Source organism: Apodemus sylvaticus, chromosome 3, assembly GCF_947179515.1.
Source record: "Apodemus sylvaticus chromosome 3, mApoSyl1.1, whole genome shotgun sequence".
Lineage (NCBI taxonomy): Eukaryota > Metazoa > Chordata > Mammalia > Rodentia > Muridae > Apodemus > Apodemus sylvaticus.
The window spans coordinates 57296635-57312838 of record NC_067474.1 but is presented as its reverse complement, the minus strand read 5'-3'; the positions used below and the strand labels follow the sequence as shown (position 1 = coordinate 57312838).

The window sequence follows — 16204 nt, the reverse complement described above, 5'->3', positions numbered from 1 at the left end:
TCCCTCCGGCGCCACCAGGGGTCGGTACCCTCCCAGACTCAGTCCCAGACACCACCCCCTCCCAGATCCCCAATGCTCTGCTTCCCCTTGCCTGTGACAGCGTGCTCCAACCGCTGCTTCTTAGGACCGCCATGCGACCCCAGCTTGTAACAGTCCCAGCCCTCCAGCTCCGGCCGCCCCAGGGTGGTGCCCACTGCCCGACTTGGACCTATCTATCCTCTTGACCCCCCACTGCCTTTAAGACCAACCCAAATCCTCCACCCGAATTTGGATCCAGCAACCCCGAACGTTGGTATCATGTAAACAGAGTACTCCCCACCTCCTTAATTCAAAATACATCTTTCTCCCCATAAAAAGTTTAATGATTCATAGATTACAAGGACAGTTTGCCTCCCCTTCCCTGGGTACATATATATTTTAAAAATACATTTATTTGGGCTAGACTTGGCGGTACATGCCTTTATTCTTAGCACTTGGGAAACAGAAGCATGCAGATCTCTGTGAGTTAAAATTAGCCTGGTCTACATAGTGTGGCTTTATCTTTGCATTTATTTTGTTTGTTTGTGTGTGTGTGTGTGTATGTGTGTTTGGTGTGGGGTATGTGGGGGCATGCATCTGTCTGGGTGTTTGAGTGCTATGACCTGGGGAAGTCAGATGACAACTTGTGGGAATCTGTTCTGACAATGTGAATTCTGGGGAATAAATTTGGCCTTTATTTGATAAGCCATCTCACCAGCTACATTATCTTCTCTCATCTTTTCTAGTTTATTTTTTGAGACAGGCTCTTCCAGAAGCTCAACTGGTCTGGGGCTCCCTACATAGCTGAGAAGGATTTTGAAGTTCTGATCTTCCTGCTTCTGCCTCGCTAGTGCTGTGACCACAGACACACCCAGCAGTCCATATGCTATGACTTTAAATGCATTTTGTTTTCAGGTCATTGCTTGTCAGATGAGTCCCAGGTACAGCCCATTGTAGGTCAGGCCTTACCACCACACCCGGCCTCCCTCCCCAAGCAGTAAGAGCTCAGATGTATCCAGTAGGTTAGCACAGAGCTAAATGCTGCCCAGCCCCCACCTGCTATTCTTCCCACATGGCCAGCAAATATAATTCCCACCTTCTACACTTCAAACAGTGGATACTTGTGCCCATCTGACTTAAAGGAACGTTTAGTGCTGGCTTGGGATTCTGACTCTGCGTTCAATTCTCTGCTCCATTTTGCCTCTAAATTCCCATTGAAATAATCAAATGACTCAGGAGGAATCCCTATCACACCAAGAATCTCTAGAAAGCTATTCCAGAAGAACCAGAACTGCGAGGCCATAAGGAAACGGCTGAGCACAGAGGAAATCACCTACTGCATGCAGAGGACGAGCATCAGTCCCACGTACACTGTGCGCAGAAGTGTCTTTGGAGATGGGAGGGCTGGAGACCCGGCGAGGCTAGATTCCTGCCTCTGGTCATTACAGTCTATGGTTAGTGTGCCGTGTGCTCCGTGAACTGGCTTTACCAACAGCACAGTGTGCCAAGTAGACTTAGGGTTGTTAAAGCTGATTTCTACTAAGGGCAGACAGAGACAAGAGACAAGCCATAACAAAGATCAGACACCAAGAAGAGAGATAAACCCAATTTCTGTTTTGTTACCTAGCCTGGGCTCACATCAAACTAGCCATGTAGTTGAGGATAGCCTTGGACTCCTTATTCTCCTGACTCCAGCTCCTAATCAGTTTCATCAGTTTTTCTTGGTTTTGTCTCATTTAAGAACTCCAAGCCTCGGGCGGAGCTCAGCAGACTCTGCTCAGCCTAGGGAAGCTTTGCCTCCTTGTCCCCGCCATCACAGAGCAAAGGAGACTTGCCTCCCCACCATTGTCTTGTGAAGCTTGTGGGTTCTGGCTCTTGTACTGGAGCTCTGATCGTGACCCAGCAAGGAGAGCGAGCCTGCGGTTCTCTCTGCCGCTTCGTTGCTGTTTTAATTGGTGTGACTAACCTGTTGCTCTGGGATTATTTCTTTTTTGCTCTGTCTTCTCTGTGAAAAGCAGAAAAAGGACTTTCCAGCCGCAACGACCTCCCTACAAGCATGTGCTTGCCCTGAGGCTCTCCCTGCCTCTCCAGAAGAGAAGAGTGCCGGGTGAGGTGCATCAGTTCTTCTCGTGGGTGTCGTGGGTGTCATGTCCAGGATGCTATGAAAACGGCGGGCTCTCAGCTGGCGGCTCCACGGTGTCACCTGTCTATAGGTGGGAAAGCAAGGCTGACAGATGGATGAAGCACCCGGACCAAGATGAAAGGAAGACACTCCCACCCACACAACCCAGAAAAAGGAGACTGACTTAGTGGGTCACCCCGGGAAGAAGGAAGCGGGCTATGACGATCCCCAGCCCCCAGTCCATCTTAGGATCCTTACATGAGGTTCAGGTTTGAAAAGAGGCAAAGGTGTGTTGTTAACTAAGCACCCAGCACCATTATCTCAGTACCGGTCCCCTGCAAGGTCTTCTGACAAGCTAAGTCTTCCCCCAACCCCAGGCTGCTGTGATATTATGATCAAGGTGGCCTATAAAAAAATTAACTGAGTTTCCAGTTCCAGAGGATTAGAGTCCATGATGGCAGAGCCAAGGTGTGGCACCAGGAAAGCTGAGAGCTCACATCTCAAACTGTAAGTGGGGGACAGAGATTCTATCCATTTTCGCCATACACTTTGAACCTTTTTATTTGAACATAAACATTTATGACTTTTACCATCTTGATAAATTCACCCTACCCCACCCCAGTTCTCTCTCTCTCTCTCTCTCTCTCTCTCTCTCTCTCTCTCTGTCTCCCACTCTCTCTGTGTTCATATTTCTTCCTGTGAATTATATGTTTTTTTGACATTAGTACAGTCATTCTAGCTTGGTTTGTCTGTTCACTGTAGTACTGAGATGAACCTGAGGCTTTGCCCAGGCTAGGCAAGCTACCTCTGAGCTGAACTGTCTGTCCCCAGGCCAGGTCATCTAATTTGTATCTTTTAACTTCTTTTCCTCTTCCAACAAGTTCAGAAGACTATTATTGTATACAGCCAAACAAAGTGTACTGGCTGGTTTTGTGTGTCAACTTGACGCAGGCTGGAGTTATCACAGAGAAAGGAGTTTCAGGTGAGGAAATGCCTCCATGAGATCCAGCTGTGGGGCATCTTCTCAATTAGTGATCAAGGGTGGGAGGGCCCCTTGTGGGTGGTACAATCCCTGGGCTGGTGCTCTTGGGTTCTATAAGAGAACAGGCTGAACAAGCCAGGGGAAGCAAGCCAGTAAGGAACATCCCTCCATGGCCTCTGCATCAGCTCCTGCTTCTTGACCTGCTTGAGTTACAGTCCTGACTTCCTTTGGTGATGAACAGCAGTGTGGAAGTGTAAGCTGAATAAACCCTTTCCTCCCCATGACCTTCTTGGTCATGATGTTTGTGCAGGAATAGAAACCCTGATTAAGACACAAACCAAAACGAAAAAACCCAAAAATTACTTTTATGGTTTATAAAAGTGACCTTTACTGGCATAGAGGTCTTGATATATTTTCAAGCCTTCTTCAGTAGCGTGGCAGACTACTTGATAAGTAGCAACTTAGGTCTTTGAAGAAGGGCTTATTCTTTTAAGTGTGAGGGGGGATGCAGACTCCTCAATGCATTGCGGCTAGGAAGGCGTGGCGGCAGGAGAAAGAGCAAGCAGTGAGGAGGCAGAGAATGAACAGGGAGCGGGACAGACGGACACCTCAAGGCACACCCACAGGGACCGACTTCCTCCAACAAGGATCTACAACCCTCCCAAACAGCACCACCAGTCGGAGACCACGTATTCAGATGTCCATACAGGGTATTCCACGTTCAAACTACAGCAACAGCTAAGGTATATTGAGTTAGTTATGAAGTATGCAAGAAAAAATTTCATACAGAGGCAAAAGGATTGCTACTTGCTTTACTGCAAATTTATTTGTATTACAGTGGACGGTAGAGGCGCTCTGCCTTTAATCCCAGCAAAGGTAGAGGCTAACCTCGGTTAAAAAATGAGTTCCAGGATAGCCAGAGCTATACAAAGAAACCCTGTCTCAAAAATAAAAAGAAAACCAACTAACCAGAAACAACGAAACAAAAAAACCAATAAATAAATAAATAAATCCCCTCTCTCCTGTAACTTAATGTTTTGCAAAATGAACTCTGTGCCTGTCATAGCTGGATGTAGTGTTGTAATGCCAGGGAAATGTTAGTGATCCCCCCAAAACAGACAGGAGCCGTTCTGATGCAACTCACAGCAGGGTCTTTATTCTATTCCAGTTAGCTTGCCTGCCCCCCAATGCAAGACCGTCACAACAGGCGACGGTTTTGGTGTGTGTGTGTGTGTGTGTGTGTAGCCCCAAATGTCTATCAGGGCAAGGCTTTATAGTAAGCAGCAAATGGAATACGTGTGCAAGCATCTAACTGGAAAGCTACTGTGGCCTTTAACATAATTGGCTGGTGCTAATCATAAACTTAACTTCTGCTCCCCTCTGCGTTGGTTAGGCAGGGGGTGGGCTTGTAACCTGGGGGTGCAGGTTTGTTGGGGGAATAACCTGGACACACTGGTCTTGTTGCGGGTGTAACCTGGAAACGCTGTGGGCCTAGAGATCAGAGAGCTAGGCTCCGGTTTGTTGAGGGGCAACTTGGAAACTAATGCTAGGTACAAGCCTGTTAGTTTACCTGAGTTCAAACGTAATAGAGTCGGAACTTAAAAAATTTGGCATCTCAGTGTCAAATGTCTTTAATCCCAGCACTACAGGAGGTAGAGGTAGGCTGATCTCTGTGAGTTAAAGGCCAGCCTGGTCTACATAAGTGAATTCCAGGTCGGCCAGGGCTACATATGAAACCCTGCCTCAAAAACAAACAATCCAAAATACAAATCCCAAACCAACAAACAAAAAAGAACTCTGTGGAACAATGCATGAACTGAGACAAGTGAGTTGACTCAGTTTCCTCCTCTGTAAAAGAGGTGGTCACATAGTCCTGTGACCAAAATTCCTGAGAAGACAGTGTACGGAGAGGAACTATTTATTTTGGTCACAGTTTCAAAGCCTTCAGTCCATCGTGGGTGGGGAGGTCATGCGAGCAGAAGACAGAAGGGCAGAGGAAGCAACCGGAAGAAGCTGGGACGTTCCAAAGGTCACGCCCCAGGGACCTGCCTTCTCTACTCAGGGGCCACTTCCTGGTTGTCAACTCAGATGAAAAAGAATTAGTGTGTGTGTGTGTGTGTGTGTGTGTGTGTGTGTGTGTGTGTGCCTGTTGGGAGGTGCATGCTTCACGGCTTGTTAAAGTTTGAAGTCAGGAGACAACTTGCTGAACTTGGCTTCCTCCTCCCAGGGGGACTGACCTCAGATCAGATCAGATCAGACCTCAGATGTTGAGCTTGACACGTGCTGCCCCCCCCAGGGCTGTCTGTGGCCTCTCCTCCCCCACAGCCATCATTCTCAACTGAAAGTTTTAAATCGTCCTGAAAAAAAAAATCCTCTTAGGACACTGAACTGCAAAATTAAAACATATTTACAAACGCATAATGACTGGGCTGTGGGTATGGTCGAGTGTGGGTTGATTTGGTTTCACGGTGACCAAATTGGGACTTTGGATTGCTGCTCACTGTGACTCTGACTCACGTGCTGGGGCCTCACCATGGTCTTTACTGTCACCTCTTCTGTAGCAGGGATATAGTGATACTTGGAGATCAATCAATCTCTCTCTTCCTTCCTGCCTCCCTCCCTCCCTCCCTTCCTTTATTTAAAGACAGGGTTTCTCTGTGTAGCCCTGGCTGTCCTAGAGCTCACTCTGTAGATGAGGCTGGCCTCAAACTCAGAGATCCCTCTGCCTCTGTCTCCTGAGCGCTTTGATTAAAGATGTACGCCACCAGGCCTGGATGCTTGAAGCATTTCTTCACACTCCGTCCAGTTAGAGAGCTTTTACCTCACACCCCTGAGGCAGAGGCAGGAGAATTCAAGCCCAGCCTGATGGACATGGGGTGATTTTGTCTCAAAAACAAGGAAGAGACAACCAACCAACCAACCAACGCTTGGACTGAGCTCTGAATGCAGACATTCTCAGGAGTGTTCGCATCAAAGTCAGGACTTCCTGCACGAGGCTCTGCTGCCTGTGTATGGAGGAAACCGGTTCTACAGCTTATATTCGCACTGCAGATGACATTTGAACATATCCAGTCAAGGAAACTCGGTCACATCTACTTCAGTTCCTTTAGGGAAAATAGTCCAGCACCTCAGAATCTTTCCTTGGCACACCTTAGAGCCAGCTCCTCTAGAGTCCCTGGGTTCACAGGGCCTGAGTCCTGCCCTCGTTCACAGGGCCTGAGTCCTGCCCTCAAATCAGAGCCAGAAAGAGGGCGGGCGGCACAAGCCTCCTCCCACCACTGTCCGGCCTCGGCTGCATTTACCGGATTCTTCCACTTGCTAAGCAATCTAATCTAGCTGATGGCCACCACCCCCTTCTTATCTTTTCCCTTGTCCTTTCCTTTCTTCCCTTCTGAGTTTGGTTTTAAGAGACTGACTCTCAGGTAACCTAGGGTGTCCTTGAAAGTTACTTGGAGCTGGAGATGGCCTTGACCTTCGGAGCCTCCCGCCCCTGTTTCCCACACAATGGCATTAGACATGTACTCCCACACCTGGTAACACACAGAAACACACCACACACATACATACAAAGAACACACACATTATATATACATGCCCCATATACATCATACATACACAAAACCCTCCACACACATCACAGAGAACACATACAAATCACACACACACACAAAACACATACCACACACATATACATACACAGAGAACACACACATATACACACACCCCATACATATACACATAACACATAGACATACACACATAACACACACATACATCATATATGCATACCATACATATCACACACAAATCATACTACACATACACAAACATCATACACCCCCATACACATTACACATACAGAAAACACATACCACACACACATGCACCACTTACACCCACCACACACACCATACACATTCACACACACACATATACATATCTTACACCACACACCCCATGCACATCACACACACACATACACACACAAAATACACATACACACTACACACATACACACACATTCACATGCATACAGAAGACACATACCATATACAAACCCTACAAACATCACATCACACATACACACATCCCACACCACACATATATATGCAAAATATACGTACACACAAAACACACACCCTACACACATTACACACACACATACTATATATATCACATACACACACCACACACATCCATCCCACAACACCTCCACCCCCACCACCAAGCACACCATACCACACACATGCATATACATACACAGTTTTTCAGAATTGAGGCTAGAACACAGGGTCTTACATGGAGTGAAAAAGCTCCCTGCCACTAAGCTACACTGTAGCCACACCCTTTTCAAAAGGGAGACTTGTTTCTATCTCATTTCCCCAGGCTTCAGCATTTAACTCATCCTCCACTCAGTGTCTAAGCTCTCGAGCTGCCGGAGTTCTCCCTCAGACTGTGGCTTATGGGAGAAGCTGTACCCAAGGCATAGCTTGACGCTTTGGTTCTTGATCTGCTGAGGTTTGAGAAGGGAAAATATTCACTGTAATAGACAATGGGTTGAAAGTGATGTTATTAGGAAAACGGCAGAGGGTTTCATTCTATTGCTACAATTTATCATCTTTGTTATTCTGATTGTCTCCTGACACTTCAGGATGGAGCCCAAGGCCTTGACCATTCATGCTGGGCAAGTTCTCTATCACTTTTTTTTTTAATTATTTATATTATGAATGTGATACACTGCAGCTGTCTTCACACACTCCAGAAGAGGGCATCAGATCCCATTACAGATGGTTGTGAGCCGCCATGTGGTTGCTGGGAATTGAACCTAGGACCTCTGGAAGAGCAGTCAGTGCTCTTAACCGCTGAGTCATCTCTCCAGCCCCCTCTATCCCTTTTTATCTTCGCTGGAAAACCTGGGCTGTAACCAAAGCTGCCCCTGGAGGGAAAGGGTGGCACGATAAATGTGAATGTCGGCTGAGTCAGACTCCGTTCAAAATGTCTTTGCTCTGCTTTTAACCAGCTGTGTAACCTCAGAGAATCATGGCTTCCATCACCTGCCCTGACAGGAAATAGAGTTCAATTCCTGACTCTCACCAACTTAGTACAGTTAAGGTCAAGTCTTCTTCTTAAAGGACATTGGTTTATATACTTAACTTGTATGTTAAATTTCTCAGTTTTTTTTTTTTACATCATTTGATTCCTATTTTTGGAAGGATATGACAATGGATTTATCCCTTCCTTTCCCAGTTTTATATCATAAATTGTTATTAGTTTAAAACCTTTTAATTTTTGAGAGCATAATTACATTATTTCTCCCTTCCCCTTTCTCCCTCCAAACCCTTTCACATACCTCTTCTTGTTCTCTTTCAAATTCATGGCCTGTGAAAATAAACCTTTTTCTTTGTGAATTTCGTATCATGCACCCGATCTCATTCGTCTTCCTGTCCCTCCATATCCTCCCCCAAAGCTTGCAAACTCCTCCCAAAAAGAAAACAAACAAGAACCATTCTTGCCACGGAAGCTGCAGTGTGCCCGCAGTGCACCCTCTTGTCCACACATCTTTACTTGCAAATAAATGTTCATTGCAGCGAGTCATTGGTCTGGTTGTTCGAGGCTCCGGCTTCTGCTACACTTTCAATACAGGATCCTCGCAGACTCCTCTCGGATCGCCTGCTGTTGCTGTGTTGTGGAGATGCTGCAGCCCTGGATCTGCAGGGCCCGCCCTTTCACACACTCCAGCAGCTCACAGGTGGGGTAGATGCTGGGGTGGACCAACTTCTGAGCCCTGGCTCTGGGCTTGGGGCGTAGCTAAGTCAGTCAGCCCGTCAGCTCTCCCATGATCTGCACCATGCAGGGCGAGCTCTCCCGTTCTGCCCAGGCAAGGGGTAGGGCCACCTCTCCTGAGCCTGTGGCCTCTTTTTTTTAACGGTGTTATTACATGAAATTCAGTGTATGTTATTATTCAATGTATGCTATCACATGCATATATGTATTTGTGTAAACACATATATTCCAAAATACAACCTGCTCAGTCTGTATAATGTTACATGTATGCATGTTTTCAGTGCTGATTTGGTATAGGATAACCAATTGTGTCTGTCTCCCTGGGGAAGATTACTTTCCCTACTCCCTGAGGTCAAGTCTTGAAAAAAACCATTTAATTTGTGTGTGTGTGTGTGCATGCCACTTGTGTGCATGAATCCACGGAGATTAGAAGAGGAGGCTTTGGACTCCTGGACCTGGAGACACAGATGATCGTGAACCACCTTGCTGCTGCTGGACCTAGACCTGGGTCCTCGGCAAGAGCTGTAAACACTCTTGACCTCCGAGCCATCTCCCTCTGCCCCTAATATAAAATCTGAATCGTATCAACTGTGTGGTGTTAGAATCGCTGAGTATGAGGATCCCACGAGAGAATTCATTTAGGATTTTGGCGCTGTGCTTAGATGACAAGAATCCTCGGGCAGCCTTGAGGAAGTGGGTCAGGAATCTTGATTTTTCTTCATCATTTACCAAGTGACAGTTCTCCCAGGGGAAGGTGAGACATAAAACACAAGCTGTCCCATTTCAGGGGACAACTGTACAGGGCCTCTGAGTGTCCTCCGGGTGGGGCGGAGACCGGAGGAATGAAGAGAGGCTGTCTAAACAGCGGATGGTAGTGAATGCAATTCTGGAACAAGAGCCGTGTGTGGGTGGGGTCTACTACTTGGCCGGGGGACAGAGGTGTACTCAGCAAAGCCAGAATGGTCCCTTCTTCTTCTTGGAAAAAAATAAAGTGTTTTTATATGAAGCAGAAACTGCAGAGTCAGACACGCAGAACCAGGTTGTGTAAGCGCCAGCTCTTTGCTGTCTAGCTCACCCACACTGCAGAGCCTGTATTGGTTCTAACAGCAGCAGTATAGCCCCTGACTAAGCTAGCATGGCCCCCACTCCCCTCGGCCAGTAACTAGTGTGGGAGCTTGATCCTGTCGGCCACAGAGAAATGAGGGTGGATGTGGAGATGGTTCTGAGAAACAGTCCTACCCATAAAAGCTGCTGCTGAGAGAAGGGCTCCCTGGGGCTCTAGCCACCTGCCCTCAAGTGAGAACACTGAGGTCTGCGGACATGACTGCATTACCCAAGCTACAGAAGCAAGGCAGGCCCTTCTCACACCGTTACCCCAGCCACCATGCCTTCTCGTGCAGAAGGCCTTTCCCCCTGCATTCTCAAGTGCTCCCTGCTTGGGTAAGCTCCAGGGCACAGGGATCTCTCCTCAGTCTACTTCTCTGCCCGTGGATCTCAAGATCACTGCTGGGGTAGGCGCAAAGGCTCCATCTGCTTGGTGGCTGGGAAGCCATTATGATCTGTGCACAAGGCAGTTGGATGTCCACTTTAGCATCAGGGCCTGTGAGGACATTATCCCCCAAGCTAATCTGATTCTATCACCATTTGGGGGTTCTTGTGATTATAGTCCTAGGGTGGGATCAGCTTTAGGTCTCTCCATTCATATAGCCCTCACCCAAACCCAACCTGACTTCCAGGCCACAGCATATCATACCCACCCACCCTTCCAATAGAAACCCAGCCGGTCCTGGCTCTTGTCCGCCCTCATGAGGACTGCATCATTCAAAATACTCCTCACCTCTCCCCAGGATGCAGACACCACCACCATGGGAATGCTTTATATATTCCCACTCAGAATTTTGCTCAGGAGCAGTCATGTGACTTTCTCTGGCCACTAAAATGTAGCAGAAATGACTGACACTTGGGAGTGGAGACTTTGGGGACAGCTGTAGCCTTTCTCCCTTCTCTAAGTAGATAGCAATGCGACAGTGTCGAGGAGAGCTGCAGCTATGGGTGAGAGCCAGGGACACAACAGGGTTGTGTGCTTATCCTAAGCAGGTCCTCACTGGGAGACCTTACACCCCCACACTGCGGTCACCTGCCCCAAATATTCCCTGGAGCTGGAACACGAGGCCAAGGGAAGAGACCTGTCTATTTGTTCCTGTCTTGGAAGCTGCAGCCTGCACCGGACTCTGCTCTCTGGCCGTGCCTGGGTGTTTGATGCATTGCTTCCCTCTCCTACAGGCCTTGGCTTGGGATGATGGGACCTCTCACTGTACAGTAAAGACACAACTCACATATGGGTGAGGAACTGTTTCATTCTGAGTGTTCACATTGCCTGAAAGTACACATGATCATATAAAATTACTTTTATTAAAATAGAAAAGCCTTCTAGTATATTGCTGTATACTACATATAGGATATATATAGTATATTGTGGTATACCATATAAAGAATAAACATACAATATAGTCTAGTATATTGGGGACATTTAGACAGAAACAGGCAGCTGTGACGGAGGCACATCATCGCACTGAGGCCCTCTGGAAGCATTAAGTGCCCACTTTGCAACAACATTTGGTATAATAAGCATATTGCTATATTTCAGAGGGTACATATAACACTGAAAAATACTTCATGTAAAATCTGAGTTCAGGTGCATACAAACAGGAAGTATTACATTAATAGCTTATTTCAAACTGTAAAACATTCAAAGTATCCAATTTCTTAGACAACATGCAAACATTTTAATATTTAGCCTGACATTTTAAATATATAAACCACATTCTTTATAATTCTATATAAAAGGCAAGTCAGACACACACGTCTCCACACTGTGCACACTGCAGATGTGCCTTCCTGAGCGGACAGTGTGCAGCTAACACACATGATTGTCATTTACAAATATGGCTGTTCACCTTCTAATAAAGTTAAAACTCATGTACTATTCACATGAACTACGAACTATCTTACTTTTTGGCAATTATATAGTAGCAGCAATTGGCTTAAAGTCTGATCTTTAAGCCTGTGGACTCGTGAGTACTACTGATAAGTGTATCTGGCTGACACAGGCGCCTGGATGCTGCGGGGCTGCCGCCATTCACAGGCACAAAATGGCAACTACTGAGCGGCCACTGTGAGACAGGCACGTGAGTGTCACTTGGTCGGCTTGCTTTTGCTAAGCGCAGTAGAGTCCTGCCTTAAACATCTATGGCGTCAGCCTGATGAGCTAGTGATGAGTTCTCTCCTCCCCGTCAGGGCAGCAGCCTTTCACTGGGCCCTCAGCTCCTAGACACAGAAACACGGCAGCCTCAACTCTTACGGGAACCAAGGACCCAGGGCATGAACCCAAGGCCAAAGGGACCTCCCCCATAAAGTGGCCATGTCATTGATCAGCGATGCTAAATTTGCTCTGGGAGCTGTCTACCGAGCACTGGCCAGTGCTCCTGCAGTGAGAGGCGCCGTCTTCCATTACATCGAGAGAGTCTAATTTAACATTTTAAAAACCAAGGCAGAACGCCTAATATTGGCAGATTAAAAAAATACTGTGTGGTGCTAAGAGGTGACACATGCTGTGCTTGGCCACCAGCTAGCAGTCCTGAATGTCCTTCACACCGTGGGATGGCTGGGTCAAGGAAGGCTTTGCTCAGGGCCAAGTCTGGAGCAGGTGCACGGTGAGGCCCAGGCCGAGGAGGAGGGGCAGGCAGGGAAAGGGAGGTCTGGCCACAAACGCAGAGGACGGGAGGCTGCTGGAGACCTGCACTTGGGAAATGATGAGGGCAGAGAGCGGGACGTGGGACGCCAGCGTGGGGCTGTCGGCGTTGATGAGGGACTCGATTTTCTCGGCCTCCTTATTGCAGGCCTCAATCTGCAAAGGAAAAGGTCCTTTCAATGTAAAACCTCAGCACCTTGAACAGGTCCAGGCAGCAGGTCCTGGCACATGTCAGAAAGACAATGGCCACAGAGGCAGCTTGTGCTCCTCCGTCCCTACTGTAGCCAGAGCTACGGGTAACCATGGCCTTAACTTACCACACATATGCAAGAGCACTAACGGAGATTAGAAACAGCCACGCCACGGCCCTCGCAGTCAGCCGTTGGGGTTTTGCACTACAGCCCCGCGCACTGCCTGTCTATCTCACTAGACACCATGGCTGCCGTTAGGCACAGCCACAGGAAACCCTTTACCTCTGCTTTAAATGTGAGGACAGAACCAGGCTTGGACCGAGGCAGCTGGAACTGCTCCCGTTCACCCGCCTGGGCCTACACGAGTGAGCAGGCCTTGGTGGCCTCATCTGCACAATGGTGAGACCTGGTGTGCCCAGCCTCAGCCTGGCACAGACTGTCATTCAGAGGCCGCCTTACTCTTTCCCTCTGCCCTCTCCAACTTCCGAGGTGCTCCCATTCCCTCACCCCGTAGTCCCCTTCTCCACCCAACTTTAAACGGACAAGATGGCTGCACTGCGCACTGAGCCTCACCTGCAAAGCTTTTGGATAATGGTCCACAGGAATAATCAGGATCACAATTTCCGATTCAATGCTCAAGTATCCAAACACATCACACTGTGGCACAGACACGTGCATGCGGATCTTCTGGAGAATCTCCAGAACCGTTATTGGCTTCTTGTTTGTCACCTGGAAGACATTTCAGGCCTGGAGAGGACCCCTGCTTGCTGCCCAGGCTACTCTGCTCCAGCGCAGCCAAGGAGGCTCTGACCCTGCGCTCGGCACCCGGCGTGGCTCTGCTGGACACAATCCTGCCCCTCAGGGCCCGGAGTGTAACAGGGTTGGGCCGCCCGCAGAGGTATGCAGCTACAGTTAACACTGACCAGAAGAACTGTCTTTTATTGTTTATGTTTTCTTTTGAGCAGGGCCTTGCTCTGCAGACCAGGCTAGCTTTAAATTCACGATCCTAGCTCAGAAGTGCTGCACATTTATTTAGGCTTATTTGTGTTTGCAATAGGGTCCAGGGAACCAAGGATGGCCTTCAGCTTCTTACCCTCTTTCCTCTGCCTCTCAGGAGCTAGGAGAGGGTAACATGCCTGCTCTGTCTGTGTGTGCATGGGAGAGAGAGAGAGAGAGGGAAAGAGAGAGGAAGAGGGGGAGGGAGAGGGAGAGAGGGAGGAGGAGGAAGAAGAGGAGGAGGAGGAAGAGGAGAAGACAGACAGACAAACAGATAGACACAGACAAACATGCACAAGTCAGAGGTCAATCCTGCATGTTATTCCCCAGGAACTATTTATACCCCCTTTCAAAAACTATTTTCAGATTTTATTTTAATTATGTGTGCATGTAATTTGTAAGGGTGTTGTATGTATGCGCGGGTCCCATGGAGGCTGGTGTGGCATGTGGCTGTACGCTGCCTGGTGTGGGCACTGGGAACCACATCTGAGTCTTCTGAAAGAGCAGGAAGTGCAGGAGCACTTAGGGACTGAGCTAGCTCATGCTGGTTTTAAGACGCAGCCTCTCATTGGCCAGGAGCTTGCTGAGGACCAGAGCTGGAATCACAGATCTCACATCCATCAAATTGTAAAAATTCTGTGTGTGGTAGGACACATTTGTAATCTCAGCAGAGATACAGAGGCAGAGACGGGACAGCCGGGTGCGCTTGCCAGGCAGTCAGTTTAGCCAGATGCCAGAGCCTGACTGTAAATACAAGGCAGAGTGACTAAAAAGGCATCCCACTGGGCGATCTCTCCAGCCCCATATGCACTTCTCAAAAAGTGAGTGAGTGGGGAGGAGGGCACAGGGTCCCACAGGTCTCAATAAAGACAGGAAGGTGCTCTGGCAGTGGCAAGTATTTGCCTGCTGTGTCACTAGAGTTCTGGCTTCCCAAAAGAGAGCAGCAGGCAATGACAGATGAACAGACAGGGAAGTGTGTGCTGTGACGAGGTGGGGTGCAAACTGGATTTCTACTACTGTTGGCCAAGTGGCCCTGACCATGCTCTCTGAGCTGGCAGGGGCTTTCCTAAGAAAGGGCAAGCAGGAGGGAGCGCCGGAGGAGTCAGCCTCACTGGGTACCAGCCCGTTTTATTGATTGTGAGATATGGTCTTGAGCGAGTCTAGGGACCTGGATTTTTACTGAAACACAGAGACAACACATTCTGCTCTTGAGGATTCCTGAGAAGTTTAGCACTATGCTTTTGGCAGTATCCGGCTTATGAAGCAACTTACCTTAGCAATCGTGTCCAGTTTTTCTTTGTCAAATAAAACCCGTAACATCCCAGCACATAATGGGCAGCAAGCCCCTGTAACAGAAACCATTTTTGTATGTTCAGAATTAAAACAAGGAGGATCCAAAATCCCCGGTGAGGTGGCCAGCTTCCATGTGGCCCTCCCTGCCCTCCTGGTGACTGTATTTTCAGGTGTGCTCAACGGCCAACCCAAGGTCCTAAGATCACAAAGTCCTCCCTCCTCAGAACACCGGCCTCTGGTGACGGGGGAGGAACAGCACACCAGGCCCACCCGCCTCTCATCTCCCGCTCTGGTCCTGACCTACAGCTTGTGCTGGGCCTCTCTCTGCTTCTCTGTCTGCACAAGGGAATTTCAGGGCTCCCGAGTGCTTGCTTCACATGTAGAATATTATCCTGAACACAGTGGGGCTGGTGAGCCCCATGAGCTTACACACGGAGACTCTGGAGACCCAGAATCACCTGGACTGAGCAGGCTTGGAGTGAGGGGTCCTCCAGTCCTGCCTCTGCCTCACGGATGAGCATGTGTGTGAGGTAAACTGTCCCTGAAACTGACGCTCACAGCTTCCAACACACAGCTAAAATAAGGCAACTCCCCCGCCCCCACCCCTGCCTCTCTCAATTACACGATTGTGTTCATCAAAACATGTCAACTATCCATTTAACAAATAATTAGTTGTCCAGGCATTTAAACATAAGTAAATGCTATGTATCTAATCCATAATCCTAATCTTTTAATTTAAATGCTACTTTACCTGCTTATGTATTGATGCTGATGTAAAATATTGCTCAAAAAAGTTGCCATGCTGTTGTTTTTCTTTTTAATTTTTATATTAGATTTATTCATTTCATGTGCATTTTCATGTATATGTGTGTGTATGTGTGTGTGTGTGTGTATGTGTGTGTGTATGTACCATGTGTGCACTGGGTGCCAGAGGAGGTCAGAAAGGGCATAGGCTCCCCCAGAACCAGTCACAGATGGTTGTGAGCCAACTTACTAGTGCTAGAAGTTGACCCAGGCCCTCTACAGGAAGTGCTCTTAACCTGCGCTGGCTCTCAGCCACTGCCGAG

The 16204-nt window shown here is 48.1% G+C and overlaps 1 protein-coding gene across 1 annotated transcript in view; it reads right to left on the bottom strand.

Moving 5' to 3' along the window:
• Window positions 1–11299: 11299 nt before the first annotated feature.
• The window catches only part of Reck (reversion inducing cysteine rich protein with kazal motifs), a 74164-nt gene continuing 69259 nt past the window's right edge, over window positions 11300–16204 (bottom strand). Inside the window, exons 19-21 of the mRNA XM_052176375.1 lie at window positions 15117–15190; window positions 13422–13577; window positions 11300–12813 (exon numbers count right to left, since the gene is read on the bottom strand). Coding sequence (XP_052032335.1) covers window positions 12592–12813; window positions 13422–13577; window positions 15117–15190 — 452 coding nt within the window. The 3' untranslated portion in view covers window positions 11300–12591. The remainder of the gene's footprint in view (window positions 12814–13421; window positions 13578–15116; window positions 15191–16204) is intronic.